Source organism: Solanum stenotomum, chromosome 10 (genome assembly GCF_019186545.1).
Source record: "Solanum stenotomum isolate F172 chromosome 10, ASM1918654v1, whole genome shotgun sequence".
Lineage (NCBI taxonomy): Eukaryota > Viridiplantae > Streptophyta > Magnoliopsida > Solanales > Solanaceae > Solanum > Solanum stenotomum.
In genome coordinates, this window is record NC_064291.1 from 57006042 (window position 1) to 57027005 (window position 20964).

The 20964-nt window shown below is 34.1% G+C and overlaps 3 protein-coding genes across 3 annotated transcripts; 1 reads left to right on the forward strand and 2 right to left on the reverse strand.

The window, feature by feature from the left end:
• Positions 1–357: 357 nt before the first annotated feature.
• LOC125842487 (uncharacterized) lies at positions 358–5075 on the reverse strand. The gene is made up of 3 exons (XM_049521785.1): positions 4912–5075; positions 1359–1610; positions 358–707 (listed from the first exon to the last, which is right to left on the reverse strand). The coding sequence occupies exon 2, from the start codon at positions 1605–1607 to the stop codon at positions 1374–1376; it is 234 nt and encodes a 77-aa protein (XP_049377742.1). The 5' UTR covers positions 1608–1610; positions 4912–5075; the 3' UTR covers positions 358–707; positions 1359–1373.
• A 1906-nt stretch (positions 5076–6981) lies between these two features.
• LOC125843234 (uncharacterized) lies at positions 6982–7999 on the reverse strand. Its single transcript, XM_049522444.1, has 2 exons — positions 7831–7999; positions 6982–7415 (listed from the first exon to the last, which is right to left on the reverse strand). The coding sequence occupies exons 1-2, from the start codon at positions 7997–7999 to the stop codon at positions 6982–6984; spliced, it is 603 nt and encodes a 200-aa protein (XP_049378401.1).
• Positions 8000–15366: 7367 nt separating this feature from the next.
• Positions 15367–20481, forward strand: LOC125841967 (26S proteasome non-ATPase regulatory subunit 8 homolog A). Its single transcript, XM_049521155.1, has 6 exons — positions 15367–15585; positions 16650–16728; positions 18008–18110; positions 18435–18698; positions 19850–19961; positions 20160–20481. The coding sequence occupies exons 1-6, from the start codon at positions 15481–15483 to the stop codon at positions 20298–20300; spliced, it is 804 nt and encodes a 267-aa protein (XP_049377112.1). The 5' UTR covers positions 15367–15480; the 3' UTR covers positions 20301–20481.
• Positions 20482–20964: the final 483 nt, after the last annotated feature.

Here is a 20964-nt window from a genome sequence, read left to right on the forward strand (position 1 = left end):
TCCAGTCTCTTTTGACCCCTCATCACTCTCCTAGAAGCATTCAGTATTCAGAACTACTATCTACATCTACACTAGTAATAGGTCTTACATCAGTATCTACAAAAAACGAGTTCTTTCTCCTACACATGGTTAATAGGGAGAAGTAAAAGAACGAGCAACTGAGCAAGAGTAACCAAGAGGCCATTATAATTCGAACTTGTCACACTGAAGATCAAATATTTAGCATTTCCGTTCCCTTAGCTATTCTGTTAAGGGGGTACACAAGTTCTACACTGGCACATCTTTAACAAGCTTAGAAGCTGGCAGTCGACATATGAAACTACATAACAAGGTTCAGGTTTTTCTAACAATGAAAGGTTAAAGTCAAAGACAGGGGCTTTACTCATCATCATTACAATCCTAACTACAAGACTCCCTTTCATCACAAGAATTGGTTTCACATTAAAACAACATCCTGATAAGCAAATGCTAAGAAGAGATGGACAGTATTCCACATGTATTCAAAAAACTGCAGAAACTACTATGCATAGGTAGTTGAACTGATGACCTATTTTACAACAGTTGTTCACTAAGACCGAAAAACAATTCTTAATCTAGAACTAATAGAAGAAGATCAGTTTGTATCAGGGTTTCGAACAAAATGTGACTAGACTTGCGGCTTTTCCTCAAGGAAGCTTCTGCATCCATCCATCTATGAACTTTCGTGTCTGTAATATAAAAATTATTGATTCAACAAATAGATTGGTCCAACTTTAAATGAAGAAATGAATTTTATACTGCTATTAATAAATATGCAATGCATTAAACATAATGGCTAATCATATTTGATTGTAAGTTGTAACTACTTTATTACTCAATCTCATTGTAAGTGAAACAAATGTCATTGCATGTAAGAAAACGAAAAATGTGTTCTGGTCCTTCTGAATGCATTATTGAACATTATATTGCTTGAGGAAACTGTAGTTTGGAAAACAGGTCACGCACCGACTACTTTGTGCTGAACAACTACCCCCACCCCAACCCCAAAGAAATGAGAGAAGTACAAAAAATGTACAATCTAACCTCCTGATACTGCAGATTGAAACTGTCCCACCCACTATATCATACCATGGACATTGTCAGAGACATGAAGCATAAAAGATATTAGCTAGTTCAGGATACCTTATTTCTAGGATCTCAACATTATTTCAAAAGTTAAGCATCACACCAAATCCACATATAGCTTTTGTAATGAAAAAAACATTTTCCGGGATTCTCCCCAGAATGTTCTGGTAGCCCTTCTGTTAATTCATAACAAGAAATAATTGACCAAATACACCTCAAACTCAAAATATAGCAACCAAGTTAAACATGCATACCTCACCCAAGAATCATCATCCAGATACAAACTTTACAACAATACAGAGTGTGTTGAGGAGTATGAGAAGAACTCTCAGATATTGAGTCGCATAAATAAGACCAAGTAGCTGGCCCTTAAATGAATTTCTCCGGACCCCTGAATATTCCTGGAAGCTCCATCCTCTCGGAGCAAGGAAACGGTCTTCGTTCAATATTGCAAGTGCATTTGCAAGAAGCAGGCAGCCCTCGAGCAATGTCCACAAACCCATGCCCTGATTTATGTTGATATTATTACTATCTCCATTCACAAGAATCCATTCTCAACTTCTCATATCTCACTTTATTTGTATAATCTTTCTAAATCAGCTAAAATGTTTTAAAGATAACCCAACAACACAAAAGGTTAAGAAAATGTAAAATAAATAATAAAGTAATTGAGTAAATACTAGCTATTCAAAATACTAGCAAATTAATGGAAGCAGTTAATAATCTTTCATAAATATCATCTCTCAAGAGCCATTCTGCTTGCATTTAAGTCTATTTCTAGCCTTACAATAGACCTTACAAAGCGCAGTGTTTTTGCTGCAAATTAAGAAAATCAAATTCAGGAGCTGGCTGATATCTTGGGATGTTGAATTGAGTAATTCATCCATCTCTCCCCAGACCCCACTAGTGGGATTACATTGGGTATGCTGTTGTTGAATTGAGAAATTTCCTACAGTATATTTTGGAACTATTGGTGACTTTTGGAAGAAGCTCATCACTTGGGGAAAAAATATTTGTCTTTTGGTGGAAGGCTTCCGCTGGTGAATAGTGTTCTTGATGGCATCCTACTTACATGATATCTCTCATGCCTATACCAGCAAGTGTTGAGAAAAAACAATTAACAGTCTTATAAACGAGTTTTTATAAAAGGGGAACTCAGACAGAAAAAGATTTCACCTTGTAACATGGAAACCAGTGACTAGGAACAAAGAAGGTAGTGGTGACACAACATCACAATAAGAACTTGCTTCGTAAGTGGCTCTGGATACTGAATGATGGAGGAGTTTTGGAAAGAGCTTATTATCACTAAATGTGGTAAAAGGGATAAGTGAACTCCTAATCATGTGAGCATCCTTCCAATGTGTCTGGAAGGAAACATATTTGCAAATTATGGGAGGATTTCAAGAATCATATTAGGCTAAAAGTGGGAAATGGAAGAAAGATACATTTCTGGGTCCAACAGATGAATCGATACAGGGAAACTGAAGCATAAATTTCCAACTCTCTACAGTTTTCTCTGTTAGGGATGCTCTTGAAAGTTGGAGTTCACGGGAAGTTGACAAAGCCATCAAGAGTTATCTCGATGATGATCCCTGGTGCTATCTTTCAGTGTTTATGGACAGTGAGGAACAAAAGATGTTTTGAAGGAATTTCAACTTCTAGAAATCTTTTGCGAGGCAGATATCTAGTTAGCCTTTTTAGCTGGTCCAAGTTGACCCCTGTAAATAATTTAGAACTTTTCTTAGATTTTGTTAGCTCTATAGTTTAGGAAGATGCTACAAGGATAAAGCTTGCATCTTCTTGATGCCTTTAAATGAATCTACTGACTTCATCAAAAAAAAAAAAACTCTCAACAGTTTAGCACTCAAAAATATGTTATGGTTGTTGATTGTGTTGCTAACTTCGATAGGAAGATCGGATTTAGAAGAAAATTTAATAACCAGGAGGTTCAAGATATCAGTTACCTTTTGACTCTATTACAGCCAATCTCTCTTGATGACAAAAGGATGGACTCACAAAATAGGCTTGCCTGCACTAGTGGAGTGCTTTTATTTTAATCATGGTGTATGGCCTAGCTTGCGGACACCTCAACTAATTCCACAGGTACTTATCTCCTACCAGCACAAGTATCGGGTAACTTTGTCGACCAAGGCATGGACAAATGAGAAGAAATCACCTAGTCTTTTTTACCCCGTTGAGTTTTGAACCTAAGACCTCATAGTTCTCAATTTGATCATTAGTGGAGTTTTTTCTATTAACAGCTACAACAATCTTCTACAGGAAATAGATGACAATTGAGAACAAAGCTGGCCTTGGAAGATAATTTGGATGACGAGGGCACCCAAATTTTTTTGCTTTGACTAGATCCTTGCCCATAGAGCATGTGTCACACAAGTTATTTTGCAAAGAAGAGTTTAATTTCATGTGCAGTAAATGTTTACCATGTGGAGACTCACAAGAATCCATCAGCTATCTCCTGCAACATTGGAACTATGTTTGACAGATTTGGACATTACTTCTTAACATTTTGGGGGTTGTTCGGGTGATGCTGCAAGATGTTAAAGGATTATATCAGCTCGCAAGGATAGAGAACTGACAGAAAAAGAATGAAGTTTGGAGGGACAGATTTGGACATTACTTCTTAACATTTTGGGGGTTGTTCGGGTGATGCCGCAAGATGTTGAAGGATTATATCAGCTCGCAAGGATAGAGAACTGACAGAAAAAGAATGAAGTTTGGAGGGACAGATTTGGACATTACTTCTTAACATTTTGGAGGGTGTTCGGGTGATGCCGCAAGATGTTAAAGGATTATATCAGCTTGCAAGGATAGAGAATTGACAGAAAAAGAATGAAGTTTGGAGGGACCGTCCCATTATGCATCATGTTACAATTTGGCATGAGAGGAATAGAAGGTGTTTATTGGGAAAAACAACACTCATCTTTTGTAAGCATATAAAATTTACATTTTGGTGCGGGAGCAACTTGATTAGGTCTCTAGCTCATTTTATGGATTCACTAAAGATGTAATATAGCGCTTGCTCCTCTATCTTTTGTACTTTTGCTAATACCTACTTGGCACTATAATATCAATACAATTAGCTTACCTTATCAAAAAAATATCAAGTTGCTCAAGCATAGAAATTATTAGTATTGAAAATGCAATAGCACTTAAAGAGACAAATGGATACAAACATTCATAATATTCATGTGATCCAGCCCAATTATTTTGAGATAGAGGCCTGATTAATCGATTCGCTTCTCAAACATAGTTTACCCATGATCATTCAACCAATGCTTATGCATTTCCAAATCGTAAGCACGCAGGGAGAAAACTGAAAGAAGGCAGAATCAAATTGTCCAACTGTTCACTCATTTGATCAATATAATCACTAAAACATCCTACATGCATACTCACTAAGCATGAAAGAAGGCAGAATCAAAGTTGAAGCCGCAATTTCTAAGTAGTCAGAAATGCATCCACATTCAAGTAAATCTATTTCCAGCAAGGTTCTTTTGATCAATAACTAAACAGAATCAAGCATATTAAATTACAAATACTAAAACTCGCGGCTTCAACAAGCAAAAATCCAGTGATTTGAGAAATATTTATTTAACCTAAGAACAAGGATTTCAAAAACTTCAATTACAGAGAACAATAGTCGAAATCGCACCTTCAACAAGCAGAAATCACGCTTCAAACTAGTGTCAGATTCAATTATGGTGGTATAGTTGAGCTTTTTTCAATAGATTTTTCTTAATCTTCAATTGTTTCTTTTGTAAAAAAAAATCCAATGATCAAACTTACCTGACGACGAGGAAGACGAACGATCGGCGGCAGGTGGCAGGCGTCAACCGGCGGCAGCAGGCGGAAACTCTCAGTGAAAAATGAATAGACTTGATTTGGAACCCAGATCTGCAATCTGAACAATACGTATACTTTCACTAAAGAGGCAAAGGGCTAAGTTTCATATTTACCGTCTCCGTTAGTCACAATTTATGTCATACATTTTTTTTAAAACAAATATTTAAATATAGAGTAATATTTTTTTTAATTTAACTCTTAAAATTCGATACTATATTGCCTTCTATTTCATATTAATTGAATTTGTGAGATAAAAGACATTATTTAAACCATATTTTTAATTATTGTCCTTTTTGAAATCATAAATATACTTTTAAGTAGTATAATTTATCTCCTAAAAATATTAAACTTCACTAAAGAAAGAAGCAAATATGAAAAAAAAAAATCAAATATCTATCTTTAAAATTTAATTATTTTGAATTAATGAAAAATCCCTTTTATTGATTTATAAGTGTATAATTTGTTATGCACATGATAAATATTTTGAAATAACTAGTTAATAGTGACAATTTTTCGATTCTATGTCAACCACTAACCATAATATCAATCAATATGAAATAATTATTATTGACAACCAACATTACGTTTAGCTAAGATTTGTATAGTGTAGTAATCAAAGTAAAATTTAGAAAACTCTTATTTATTTTTTGATCGAGAGAAATTAAATTTTAAAGATCAATTTTTTTAGAAAAAAATATGTTTATTTAATTGAGATTCTAAGTTATCATTTCATATATAATTTCTTGCTATCAATGAATGTAATGAATAATTAGTCATACTTGTGAACAATAAAAATTATTGAATGTGTTCAATTGCCTTCAGTGAACTGTAAAGGAATTAACAATTTAAGAAACTATCAAAAATAAAGTGAACGATTTTCTTGTAATAGTAATTATGAAGTCTGTGTTATTTATGTTTTACAACATTTATTAGATACTAAAAGCTGATAAAATAACAAATAAAACTATTAAAATTTAGTAAAAATTAGACAGATTAGGTTAGGGATAAGGGTCTGAAAAATACTTCAACTTTGGCCGAATTTGCTGTTATGATACCAAACTTTAATGAGGACCTATTACCCCATACTATTTAATATCGTATTTTAAATATATATATTTGTCCAATTGGTCAAGTGCGTGAAAACACGACGCATAGGCGTGTAGAACACCAAATAATCTTTTTTAGGCCAATCATTAAATGTCACGTATCAATACATTGATTAAACTATATCTATTTCTTTTTACCTCTAATTCTAAATCATTTTAAACCCTTTCTCTTTCACTAGAATACTAATCCGGAAGACCACCATTGAAGGGCCAGGTAAGCGATTTCGACGTCTGGTTCACTGATGGGTCAAGCCATTGAACTCGGAGCTCACCGCTTCGGAATGGTCAAAGTTGAGACAAAACACCTATAAAGCAAGACAAAATCGTAAATGGGAGAGGGGAAAGGGGACTGGTTCGCCGCTGGCTAGTTGTGGTGGTTTGAAACAGGTCGAGCTCCAGTTCATTGGAGTAGCGACGGAAGCTGTTGTTGGCAGCTTGTTTGGTGGCTGGCGGAGGCCAGTTATTGGTGGTGAGGTGGCTATTTCATGATCTGTTAGCAGCATTGGAGAAGGTCGTTTGGTCGCTGTTTTTAGGCGAGTTTGGTAGTTGTTTTCAAGTGAGTTTGGTACAGTAGCGGAGCCAGGATTTTCGCCAAGGGTGTTCATACTTTAGGACAAGAAAAAAAATAAACCTTACTAGTCAGATTATAAAGATTGACTTCAAAATAGTCATACCTCAATATCAAATTAACCAACTATCCAAAATGAAAATTCTTAAAACAGAAACTAACAAAATATCAATGAATAAACTAAGGAAGATGAAGTAGGACAAATATATTGACGGACAGTTTCATATACACCAAAATATGTAAATTGTAAAGTGGTAACTACAATTGCACTCGACGACACTTCATCTCTTGAAATGTTTTCATAATACACTCATTAGAAACATCTTTAAATACTTTTTCCTATACATAAGACACTATGCAACCATCTAAGAATTCATCATCTATTCGATTTCGCAAGTCATTCTTGATAATCTTCATTGCCGAAAAAGCTCTTTCAACTGTAGCAGTGGCAACAGGTAGAAGCAAAGCAAACTTTACTAAAAGAAATACGAGAGAATAGGTTAAATGCTTCTTTGTCTCAACCAACTTTCTTGAAAGTTCTCCAAGTCCACCCAAATTGGAGAACCTTTCATCAATATCACGAACATCAATAATGTAATTAACAAGTTGATTCTTAAGAGCTCTTATGTTGGACCCATCAAAATCATCAGGATATAATTCAGTCATTCTCATTATCTTCTTTATGTCAAAACTAGAAAATGAATCAATTGGATTCAAGCAAGATACTCCATTAAGCAAATCACTTGTCACCTCATTGAAACGATCATTAAGTTCTTGTAGTTGCCAATCAATGATTTTATAAAACACATCCACACGATAATGATGCAAAGTAGTACAATAACTACTTTACGTCGTGATCTCCCAGAATTAGCATATGGATCATTAAAATTGGGTAATGAAATGTCATGCTTGATACAAAATGCTTCTACCTTTTCTTTAAGTGAATCTCATCCAATATTTTTTTTCAGAGAGGATCCCATTCATTATCTCTTAAAGCTTGCAACCTTCTCTTTGCTACCTTTACAAGAATCATGGCATTTGCAATGTCTTGCTCTTTTTTCTATAATGAAACATTAAGATCATTTTTTATTCCTAAAACATCTGTCATCAAATGCAACAAGAAAATAGTCTCAAACGTTTGACAATTTCTGAGAAATCCCGATGCGCTTGCTCTTTCTTCCAAAGTACTTGCATTTTCAACAAGAGTATCAAGTACATCAACAATAGAGTCAAAGCTACTAATAAAGTTTCCAAATGACTTGTAGTGAGATCCCCAACGAGTATCACCGGCTTTAACAAGACCAAGTTCTTGATTCAACCCTCTACCCATCTTTAGTTCACCCATATCCAATGCCATTTGGAGATGTTTTTTTTGAGATTCTTGAAAATTATCCACACGTTTAAAAGAAGCTCCCAACACATTCAAAATATTTGAAATTAATAATACAAGTTCACCTACTTGAACACACTTTTTAGAAACCGCAACAAGAGTCAATTGAAGTTGATGAGCAAAACAATGAACAAAATGAGCCGATCTACTTTCTTGTCTAATCAACATTTTAAGATCACCTAGCTCACCTTGCATAATACTTGCCCCATCGTAACGTTGCCCACGTACATTAGATAAAGTCAAAATGGTGAGCGAGTACATCTACAATTGCTTTCTTTAGATATAAAGCACTAGTATCTTTAATGTGAACAAGTCCAATAAATGCCTCCATCACAAACCCCATTTTGTCAACATATCTTAGACAAATAGCCATTTGCTCTTTGCGTGACACGTCTGTGGATTCATCAACCAATAAAGCAAAGTAATCACTATTTATATCCTCTATTATAGCCTTAACTGTTTCAATCTTACACGCAGTCACAATATCTTTTTGGATGTCATGAGAAGTCATTTTATTATTTTTTGGAGCTTTTTCTAACACAAAAGGTTTAATTGCATCACATCTAGCAGCTAACCAAGAAAGAACTTCAAGAAAATTACCCTTGTTCAATGACGATTCACTCTCGTCATGACCACGAAATGCAAAATCTTAATCCAAGAGAAGTCTTACCACATCGATTGAAGCGTTTAACCGAATCCGATATTCATGCTTACTTTTATCATCCAACTTGTAAAATGCGGCTTGAATGGATTGTTGTTCTCGCATGAGATCTTCACACTTTCTTTTGGATTGATTATGAACGTTATTCGGTGGACCAATATGTGTAGCAAAACTATCCTTTCTATGCCAATTTGTAAATCCCTTAGTCGAAAATACATTACCACCACCTTGATTAATATTTTCTCCTTGAAACAAATAACAAGGTAAACAATAAGCAGCATCCACACTAATACTGTATTCCAATCAATCACAATATTCACCAAAGCACGTAAAACAAAACGACGTGGTGTTCCAAAAAAATTAGTTTGAGGAAAATGATGATTTTGAGGTTGACAAGGACCTTTAATGATATATGCCCTCCTTATCTCATTACGAAGGTTTGGATGATAATTCAAAATTGGAGTTCTTTCAGCCGGATCAGCCTTTAAATCATTTACATCAAATTCTTGTCTTTGGGAAGAGTGAGATGATATTTCTATTTGGTTGTCATTTTCATCTCGGTGTAGTTGATATTGATTTTGAGGCACCAAACTTGTTTTGGGTACTCTAAAAAAATATTTCTCCAAACTCATTGAACACCAAACTGAAATAGTAGTCAAGTTCAAGTATACCAAACTTATTAAAAATCATCCACAATACACCAAATAGTTGATCGATACTCATATAAATAAAGTAGCTTTTAACATAAAAATTAAGATATTCAAGTCTTTCAACACATGATTAGAAAAAACTAAACTAAAGGAAAAAAAAGGATTAAGAAATACCTTTTCACACTTCAATGGCGGTTGAGGAAGAAATATACAATGATTAAAGCTTCCAATTTCTTAAAACTTGTAAATATGTATGAAAGTTGAGAAGAGAGAAAGGTAAAGAGTAAAGTTGTAAAGGGTTTTTGGGAGAAGAAGAAGTCAAAAAACTAAAAGGAAAAGACAACTATGAATCTATTCTTTTTTTAAATTAAGAAAAGTAAAAAATAGACCTTTTGTTTTTCTTAACTTAAAAAAGGTAACTTTTTTGTACTTTTTCTTAAGAGAAAAACGGAACAAATATTAAATAAATGAAATATTCAAGCCTGGGATCGAACCCAGGCTGAGTTTTACCTTTTCTAAGAGAACAAACGGAATAATGAAAAATTTTAAAGAAAACGCCAACACTTGGGCTCGAACCCGGAACGCTGAGGCATCTTTGCCCAACCTTAACCGCTGGGCTGCCAACCTTTATTGTGTCAAGGTTGTTCAACAGTTAGTATATATCCAAAGAACTCGATATTTAGTATATATACCCGTAAAAATATTCCGACGAAAGTTGTTCATCTGACCACCCTCGCCATGTCATAGCTCCGCCCCTGGTTTGGTAGTTGTTTTCAGGCTAGTTTGGTGGTTGTTTTCGATGGGGTTTTGGATCGGGTTTGGCTTAAGCTTTTGGCTGTGTTGTTGGTCGATTTTGTTGGTTGTTTCAGCTACTGTTTGATGGCTATTTCAGCTGCTATTTGGACGAAGTGAAAAGGGAAGAGGAGGAAGAACGACTTGGGAACGAAATATGTTTATTAAAGGGAACAAAATGACTAATTTAATAAATTTAATGTATTAAAATGCGCATGTGACACACTCAACTAACATAGACTGAGTATGAGCAAATATATCTGTTTAAAATACGGTATTAAATAGTCTAGGGGTAATAGGTCCTCATGAAAATTTGGTATTGTAACAACAAATTCGGTCAAAGTTAGAGTATTTTTCAGACCCTTATCCTATTAGGTTATGATCCGTTACTAATCTGTTTTGACCCAATTCACTTTAGCCCAAACAAATTAGGATAGAATTGGATCTTGACCCGTTTATTATCTTGACCGATTTTGACCGGACTAATTGTTAAGGTTTTGCCCTGATTTTCTTTATTTATTTGAAGTTTTTTTTTCTTAAAGAAAAGTCAAAGTATTACCATAAATGCTTGAACTTTTTCTGAAAGGAAAATATAATTTTCTTCTACATTTGGTTTATTCTTTCCGTAGAGGAAAAGTTTGGAGATCTATAAATTGAATATCCTATTCTCAGAGCAATACACATTAGTATCAACAATGTAGTCGTTTAAGAGTCTTGTTTATCGGGAGATTTTCTCCTAAATATATTTATGTTTTTTTAATATTAGTTTTCAATATGTAGGTCGCTTGACCAAAAATATTAATAATATGTCATTAGTATGTTTTTATTTGTCGTCTAATTTATCAACCATCTAATTTGCAATTGTAAGCTTCCGCATGACTCCCTAATCACCTTCAGAATCCAACACTAATTACCACCCTAGATCAGCCCAACAACACAAAAGCTCATGAACTCTTCTTCGGTGGGCTTTCGGTCTCCTTATATGAACACCAACGAAAATCGCCCAATTATCTTCCTTCGTTTTATTGTAGAGAAAGAAGAGAATCCTTCTACAGAGACTGAGAAGAAAAAGCTCTGAACAGAGATCGAACATGGATCCAAAGCTTACAGAAGTTTCACAGACTTTCAAACGATTAAAAGTTGCTTTTGTGCGTAACGATTTTGATACTTAGTGGCTACTCCCCCAACTCAAGGTTCACTAATCACATAAAATAATCATCATCTATCATTGTTCAAACTCGTTTAAACCCTAGTTTGTTGTTTAAAATTTTGCTCAAATCATCTAAATGTGAGATGTTTAGAGGTGCTACTTTTCAATTGGCTTAAATATCGCATTTGTATGGTGATAATTATAGTGATTTATTTATATGTTGATTTTATGTGGAATGATTTTGATGCTTGTACTAGGCTACTGTTTTAGCTCAAGGTAATCACATTATTATAATTTTACCATAGGTGAACGCAGCGAAAATCCTAGTCTTTTGTTCTAAATTTGCTCATTTTATGAAAATATGGAAGGAATGGTTAGAAACGATATTGTTCAAGTGTTGATAATTATAAGAGAAAAGACATAAAGTCATCATAGAAGTTGTCCCGAATTTTCTAAAAGACACCTTAACTTTGCAACCGTCCTATTACCCCACTAAACAATTTTGAACAAATATTATTATATCATTTTTCGATCAATCCCAAATTTTAATAAGCAAGTGTGTTCATACACCAATCATAATATGACACATGTTAATTTAATTAAAAATATATTTTTAAAAATCATTTTAAGTTTTTTTCTTTATTTTTCTCTCTCTCTTACTTTTGACTTATTTTAATTTTGATTTCATCTTAAATTCCACTTCATCGTCCACCCCCCACTTTCAAATGATCCATCCTCCATTTTCTTTGGTTTTTTTCACCTTCCACCCTCACCACTCCCCCATGTCAAGTTGAACTCCTCTCCCATTTTTTTTTCTTTTCATTTTCTTCTTCTTCTCCCGACAAATTCTTTATAAAATTCATACTACTTTCTAGACTTTATTGAATTTTTGATAACAAATTTAATTATTCTTCTAAGAAAATTTAAAATCTTGAAGGTATCATCAATTACTCCTTTTCATATAACTTCAAAATTAGAAATGATAATTTTAAAAGAATCAATGAATTCCCCGAAAATTGAAAGAACTTAATTGAAATCGGATAAAAAAAAACTATATGATACTTCCTAATCATCTTGAAATCTAATGGGTTTATCAAATTGTTCGAAATGTAAGAAAATATTTAGATAAAATTATAAAATTAAAGAGAATAAAACTAATAGTAGTAAAAAGGGATAAGGGTTTGAAAAATACCCCAACTTTGGTCGGATTTGTTGTTGCGATACTAAACTTTTATGAGGACCTATTATCTCCCTAGACTATTTAATATCGTAGTTTTTACCCCCTGAACTATTTAATAGTGTATTTTAAAGGTATATATGTGTTCACGTGGACACATTACTATTTATAATTTTGCATTATTTTTTATGTCCACGTGGGCAAATATATATGTTTAAAATACGGTATTAAATAGTCTAGGGAGGTAATAGGTCCTCATGAAAATTTAGTATCACAACAGCAAATTCGACCAAAGTTGAGGTATTTTTCAGACCATTATCCCTAGTAATAAAAGAAAGGTGAAGTCATGGTAAAAATGGTGGCATTGATAGTGAGAAGCTTCAATTGAGATGACAATAAATTTTTGAAGAAAAAAGAAAGAGAAAAAACAAAAAGGAAAAAAAGTTAAAATAATAAAAAAATAAGAAAATATATTTTATATAAAATACTTATAAAAATAAAATTATATTAGTTATTTTAGGTTGTTCACTCTCTTTTAGAGAGTGCACACACTCTCTGTGTCAGTTGGACAAAAAATGATGTAATAATATCAATTCAAGATTGTTTAGTGGGGTAATAGGACGCGTGCAGAGTTAAATTGTCTTTTTAAAAATTCGTGACAAGTTCAGATGTCACTTTATGTCTTTCTCTAATTATAATGATAAATATGTCGATTTTATGTGGTAGCGAGGTTGATATTTGTAATAGGCTACTGTCTTAACTTAGGGTAATCACATGAATATGATACACCTAGATGAACTCATTGAAAATCATAGCTTTTATGTCAGAGTCTTACTTATCTTATGAGTTGTACTCTATTTCGAGTTTTCTTCCCTGTTGCCCTCAGAACTATTCTCTTTATGATTGCATTTATCACGAAATTCGATCATTTGTTAGGAACGATATTGATACTTGCAATAGGCTGTCTCTCAACTCAAGTTAATTGATATCAATACTGTAGCTCAAACTTTTGCAAAGCCTAAACTGTTGTTATAATTTAGCTTCAATTATGAGATATACTGTCACAAATGATTTCTGTTCTCTCGCCTTAGAAATCTTCTCTAATATAGCCACCAAGGCTTTGATTCAACATAAAGGAAGTACAACATTAGATGTATGTTAGGCAGCCACCACAAGTTTGAACCCTGTTGAGGAGTAAAGTTTGGTATTTAAATAGTAGGGCAGAGGTATGGGCACATGCTACCCCGAGTGTCAAGCTTGTGCCCCAAAAGGGATGGACCAATTAACCATCANTCAGAGTTTTACTCATCTTATGAGTTGTACTCTATTTTGAGTTTTCTTCTATGTTGCCCTCAGAACTATTCTCTTTATGATTGCATTTATCACGAAATTCGACCATTTCGTTAGGAACGATATTGATACTTGCAATAGGTTGTCTCTCAGCTCAAGTTAATTGATATCAATACTATAGCTCAAACTTTTGCAAAGCCTAAACTGTTGTTATAATTTAGCTTCAATTATGAAATATATCGTCACAAATGATTTTTGCTCTGTCGCCTTAGAAATCTTCTCTAATATAGCCACCAAGGCTTTGATTCAACATAAAGGAAGTACAACATTAGATGTATGTTAGGCAGCCACCACAAGTTTGAACCCTGTTGAGGAGTAAAGTTTGGTATTTAAATAGTAGGGCAGAGGTATGGGCACATGCTACCCCGAGTGTCAAGCTTGTGCCCCAAAAGGGATGGACCAATTAACCATCAGGGAATTTATTGATTATAAAAACTCTATTTATGATAACCTTCGTCACATATTCAAGCTTATACTTTGATAACTTTGTCCATGTTGTGTAACTGTTTAATATGTGCAATTAACTCAAAACAGCTTAGGAAATATTCAACTTACAAAGTTGATCCTATATACATATTGAAATATAGTACTCTCTATCTCTTTGCTTGTGCACTTTCTCTATGGTTCTTCTTTTCAATTTAGTTTGTTAATCTTAGTTTGCTAAGTAGTTATTTTATAACAAAATCTTAATTATTATTATTTTTTGTTGACATTTGGCTTTATATTTGTAAAATTCATTTTTCTACTATTTATAAAACAAATTTTAAACGAACTTAAAACCTTCGTATTCATCAAAACCCTAAATTGAGTTGATATGTAACCCAAAATAATTTTTGAAAAATCTTTATCAAAATATTTTTTAAAACTTTTTTTGTTATATGTTATGTATAGTTATAATAAAGAAAAACATAATTTTAATGTTATGAATATATTGAATTAGTGGATTGTGAATATTCTTAATACATGAACTACTTACATTCATTTATTTGTATTCACTAGGTTCTATTAACCATTTTGGATAAGAATGTATCTATTTATTATGTCACTTAATATGGTGCCTTTTAGAGTGATTTCTCAACCTATAAATAAGGTTGTTTATTCACCATTATAAGAGACACTTGGAGACATTTGAATAATATGATCTCTATATTCTACTCCCCATATATCATGTCTATATTGTTTGTAGTATATTATTTATGTTTTACAACATTTATTAAGTACTAAAAGCTTATAAAATAACAAATAAAGCTATTAAAACTTAGAAGGCTGTGATTGGTCCAAAGAGCGGGTCACAAACGGATTTCTCGATTATCAAAAAAAAAAAACTTACTAAAAAATGGACGGGTTGATTATGACCCATTACTAACCTGTTACCTATCCCGTTTTGACCCAATTCATTTTAGCCAAAATAAATTTGGATCCTATTGAATCTTTACCCGTTTATTATCTTGATTGATTTTGACTCGCCCAAATTTATCCTGACCCGCCTAAGACCACCCTACATCAGCCCAACACAAAAGCCCACGAACTCTTCTTCGGTGGGCTTTCAGGCCCCTTATATGAACACCAACGAAAATCACCCAATTCTCTTCCTCCGTTTTCTTGTAGAGAAAGAAGAGAATCCTTCTACAGAGACTGAGAAGAAAAAGCTCTGAACAGAGATCGAACATGGATCCAAAGATTACAGAAGTTTCACAGACTTTCGAACGATTCAAAGCTGCTTTTGTGCGTAACGATTTTGATACTTGCACTAGGCTACTCTCCCAGCTCAAGGTAATCGCATCAAATCATCATCTATCATTGTTCAAACTCGTTTAAACCCTAGTTTGTTTTTCTAAATTTTGCTCAAATCATCTAAATGTGAGATGTTTAGATGTGTTACTCTTTAATTGGCTTAAATATCGCATTTGTATGGTGATAATTATAGTGATTTATATGCCAATTTTATGCGGAATGATTTTGATGCTTGTACTAGGCAACTGTTTTAGCTCAAGGTAATCGCATCATTATGATATTACCATAGGTGAACGCGGAGAAAACCCTAGCTTTTTGTTCTAAATTTTGCTCATTTTATGAAAATGTGGAAGGAATGGTTAGAAACGCTACTCTTCAAGGGTTGATTATTATAATGATATATATATCGATTTTATGTGGAAGCGAGGTTGATGTTTGTAATAGGCTAATGTCTAATCACTTGAATATGAGATACCTAGGTGAACTCATTGAAAACCATAGATTTTCTGTCACAGTCTTATTCATCTTATGAGTTGTACTCTATTTAAAGATTTCTTCTGTGCTGCCCTCAGAACTATTCTCTTTATGATTGCATTTATCACGAAATTCAACCATTTTTTGTTAGGAACCATATTGATACTTGCAATAGGCTGTCTCTCAGCTCAAGTTAATCGATAAAAATACCATAGCTCAAACTTTTGCAAAGCCTAAGCTGTTGTCATAATTTAGCTCTTATTATGAAATGTACCGTCACAATTTAGCTCTTATTATGAAATGGACTGATTCACTGGTAAGTGTGAGATGTAGAGAACCTCTGGTTTTAGGGAAATCATAATTGAGTATTGGAATGAGATGAGCCACACAAAGCAGAACTTATACAAAGTAGTCAGTATATCCGACCTTTAGTTTGGGATTGCGACGTAGTTGATTCACTGAGTATATAAGGTACCAAATGTATATTGTCTTTGTGAGATTCAAGATATAGCAATGACTTATCTACCTTGTATTTTCTTATTTTCATGATAAAGGACTTCTCTACCTTGTTGAGATCGGTTGTGTAAATATCTTTTATAACTTTGAGTTATATTATTTTGACATTTTAGGTTCTTCTGACCGCTTTCACGAGCTTGCCGCCCCTATTCCAAGAAACATCTAATGCCATCCATGAGTTGACAATTGCAAGTAATGTTCTGCACTCTTGTTTATCTTATTTGTATTTCATTATGTTGCCTAATTGCTTCTGAAGGTGCCGGTGGTTGGTTGCTGATTATGTATTATGATTATCTATGAATTTTAAGTACATTATCTTGGAGATACAATGCTCAGGTCTTCCACTAATATGCCATATGCTGTACAATGAGAAGTGCAATGCGAAGGCAGTCAAGCTGTTTTTTCAACCCAAAAAAAAAAGCGAACTAGGAAAAGGAATAGCGTGTTTGAACAAATTTGATATGTTTGTTACCTTATTAAAAGTAGAATAGAAAATATTCTTCAATAATCCTTTACCTCATCAAAAAAAATAAAAATAGAAAATATTCTTCAATAATGCGGGACATGTATTCCATGAGGTCATCTGAATGTAGAGCACTTTTATCCTTGTTAGGCGGGATGGCGTGCTGCCATTTCAGTGTATTTCTGCAACCATAGGAAAGACAAAAAAACTTGTTTGCTAGCTTGCTTGTTATTATTATTATTATTATTATTTTTTCCCTTTTTCTTTTCTGTTTTGAGTTCAAGAATTAATCCACTGAGTTGGTATCGATAAGGGAGCCCTGGATGTATACATAAATCCTCATCTACTTTCCCAGAGTGAATGAGCTAAACGCTGCATTAGAACAGTTGTAATTCTCTTTGTATCTTTTGCAGTAGCTTGTTGGTACTAGCTTCAATAGAATTACATTCTATTAGGGCGGGCTTTGATCTAGTGGTAAGAGCACAACTCGTAATGTGTGGGTCGGAAGTCACGTGCTCAAACTAGGCCGGACAAGGACTGGTAGTTGAGTGGAGAAGAGTCGAGAGTCGAGAGTCGGGCCCATTATCCACCGTGTTTCGAGCCATATTCCAGTGACCCTCTGGGATTTCTCGGTTTAAAAAAAATTACATTACCTTATTAAATTAACCATCATCTGTCACAGAATAGTGCATGCTGCAGCTGCTGAACCTAAGACCAATTATAGTTGGAAAAAGTTAAATTCTGTTTTCCTTTCTCAGCTGAGAATGCTAATTTCAGTGAATTATCATCAAGGTCTTGCTAAGACATGGATTGCATATTGTTTTTGGAAGAATAATACTTGATTGCCTGTGATTTCAGTCTGCTATACTCTTCAGAATTGCTTATTCTTGAGATTGTTGGCTTACTAATCCTACGTGATTGATTTAAGCCATGTGGATTTGGAGCTTGGTGAAAGTTTATGGTTCTCACAGTCACACTAATAGTGTTCAATGGTATAACAATTCACAGGAGATATTTACGAGCATGCAGTTGTTTTATCTGTGAAGATGGAGGACCAGGATGCTTTCGAGAGGGACTTCTTTCAGCTAAAACCCTATTACACAGATGCACGGTAACTATTTCTCAAGCTTTAGTTCCATATGCCATTCCATTCTTCTGTACTTATTTGAGAAAAGGGAAAAGCAAATACATATATCAAGTGGGGCAGAGTTTGATAACTAGATCCCTCTCTTGCTAGCTTTGGAACCCAATTTCAACTAATTGATACTGAGGGTGAGGGAAAAACAGCCTTAGGGCAGAGTTGGGGTGGGGTATGTTGATGTCGTTCTAGTTATTCTTGTGATATCCTTACCCTTGTCATAGTAAGATCTGCTGGTTGAGTCTGTTTTATAGATGCTGAAAAGAAGGTGCTCCTCGTCTTTTTCTTGTGATGCAGTGGCCGTCTTCCAGCTTCCCCACAGGAATACCCTATCTTAGGTCTCAACCTTCTGCGGCTTCTTGTTCAGAATAGGATTGCTGAATTCCACACCGAACTTGAGTTACTTTCGCAGAGTGCTTTGGACAACCCATGTATAAAGCATGCTGTCGAATTAGAGCAATCCTTCATGGAAGGGGCTTACCACAGGGTGTTGAGTGCACGACAGACTGTGCCTGATGCAACCTATGCCTATTTCATGGATCTGCTTGCAAAGACTGTGAGGTAAATTGATTTGTTTCGCTCATAATTTTCCTTACTCTCTGGTGCCTGGGAAGGAATTTTCTTAAGAACATTTTGTTGGATTGTTTTTGGCTAACCTTATTATGTTATGTCCACTTGCAAAGTTACAAACATGTTAGCGGGGTCACTTATTGCTTGATTAAATGAGTTAGATCTTTTAAGGATTAATTAGATCTACGGGAAATACTTTTCTGAAGAAATTATTCAATTCCAAGCAATATAAAGGAAGTTAGAAATATAGGATGCTGGTGTGCCAGAAGCTGTCATCTCCATATTTTATTTCTTTTCTTTCAAAGGTGTGTGTTTTATTACAGTACCTCCATGACATTTCATCAGCAATCACTTGTTGTATATAGCAAGGTTCACATCCATATTCTTCCTTGCTGTTTGGGCAGAAGAACTATGTCCCATTTTACCAAATGGAACATGTGTTGAGTACTACATCCTTCCCAAAGAAAATTCTTTCTGATTTTGTTGAGCGTGTGTAACACCTTGGTAGGGATAGTTAGGAAATAGAGACTTGAAATAGGTTGGGATGCTATCCAAAATATTGCTTATCCGTGTCAGCCTGTGACCCATGGAGTGATGCTGTCTCTGCCAGTTTACCATTCTCTCTTCCAACTTCTGCATAGTTCTTTGCCAAACCTTAGTGACTTGTGTGTTGCACCTAGTGGTAATTTTACTAATATTTATTTTATTTATATGACATTATATGTTATAGGGGATAATCATAGTGCACACACATGTTCATGCATATTTAGTACTTCAGGTATTTTTTTACCTATATAAATACGCAAACTGGATTAACTCTGGTTTATTCTAAACTGATTATAAATCCACTAGTCTGGTTTCTTGAAGCTGGACAGATTGAATGTACGGCCATATGCCTTATAGAATCCCATGTTTTCTTTAAATTTTTACCGCATTGTCAAGAAGCTCTCATTTTGCCCATATTCCTAGGTACATTTTATACATAGATATGTACTGATAAAAAAAAATACATGCATACATATCTGTTGTGAGTGTGTATTATTGGCCAATCACCTTAGAAATCTTATTGTATACAATTCTATTATCATCTTACATGTTAGTCTTCAGATTGAAATGGTGCAACTCCTCCTGTCATTTTGTAGGGATGAGATAGCTGGATGCAGTGAGAAGGCATATGACCGTCTTTCAACTAGTGATGCTCGGCAAATATTGCTGTTCTCATCAGACAAAGAACTACTTCAATATGTTGAGAAGGTAAACTGTGTCCCCTTATCTCCCTCTCCCCGTTTCTTGATTTTCTAGTAATCGAACCAAAATTTGTTACAGAAGTTGTCTAGTATTGCAGCTTGGTTGATGTTTGCATTCACTAAGATAATAGGCCTGAAATCTCTGATAACTAATTATTTGCATTTTTTTTCCTTTCAAAATTATCTGATCAGAAGTGTTGTGCAGGAGCATCCCGAGTGGGAGATGAAGGACGGGTTTATCATCTTCCAGAAAGTAAAAGATTCCGTCCCTTGCAAGGAAATACCGTCCCTTCAGCTCATCACTCAAACACTCAGCTACGCAAGGGAGTTGGAGCGAATCGTCTGAGAAGATATGCTACTCATCTCCTTTTGTGATTTCAGTAGTTGAACTTTTCTGTTGCTTTGAATCGAATTACTATTCCTTTTAACTAATATTACGAATTAATGATGATGAAAAGGATGCGTTACCAGGACCTAGTACTTGTATCTCAACTATTTTATTCTGAAGTACACCTTTTTGTTTTGCTATTTGGTCTCAATTAAAATCTAATATTGTTCCTGAAACTATTTTTTGGTTTGATATGTTAAGAAGTTTTATCAGTAGTTATACTTAAATGAATTATAGAAAATAAATAAAGAAATTAAAGCTAGGTATGAGTTGGTCGGGTTGAGCTAAAATGATTAGATCAACTCGTTCATTTGATACCATAGAATGTGTACTATGGTAATAATTGTTGTGTATGATGATTATTGATGTCATAATCCTAATTTGATTTAGAAAAATTAACAAAGTTTAACAACCAAAACGTTATAAATTAGTTTAGTTTCCTGTTTTATTCAACGAACCATGAAAATTGAAAAATGAGCATTTTGCAAAATATAAAGATTAGTGATTTATTTCACGTGCTGTCGGTGTCATATTTAATTCTAATCTGATCATAAACTAAATAAGTCAATATTAATTGCAGCACAAAAAAAAAAGAAAAAGTGATAATGAAGCCAAAATAAAG

What these genes read in the sequence shown, in the direction of transcription:
- LOC125843234 (XM_049522444.1), bottom strand. Translation starts at nt 7,999, where the DNA reads ATGGCATTGGATATGGGTGAACTAAAGATGGGTAGAGGGTTGAATCAA. An exon ending in TACTCTTGTTGAAAATGCAA is followed by an intron (nt 7,416 to 7,830) that starts GTACTTTGGAAG and finishes GGCAACTACAAG; the next exon opens with AACTTAATGATCGTTTCAAT.
- LOC125841967 (XM_049521155.1), top strand. Translation starts at nt 15,481, where the DNA reads ATGGATCCAAAGATTACAGAAGTTTCACAGACTTTCGAACGATTCAAA. An exon ending in GGCTACTCTCCCAGCTCAAG is followed by an intron (nt 15,586 to 16,649) that starts GTAATCGCATCA and finishes TTGACATTTTAG; the next exon opens with GTTCTTCTGACCGCTTTCAC. An exon ending in TACTTCAATATGTTGAGAAG is followed by an intron (nt 19,962 to 20,159) that starts GTAAACTGTGTC and finishes AGTGTTGTGCAG; the next exon opens with GAGCATCCCGAGTGGGAGAT.
- LOC125842487 (XM_049521785.1), bottom strand. Translation starts at nt 1,607, where the DNA reads ATGGGTTTGTGGACATTGCTCGAGGGCTGCCTGCTTCTTGCAAATGCA.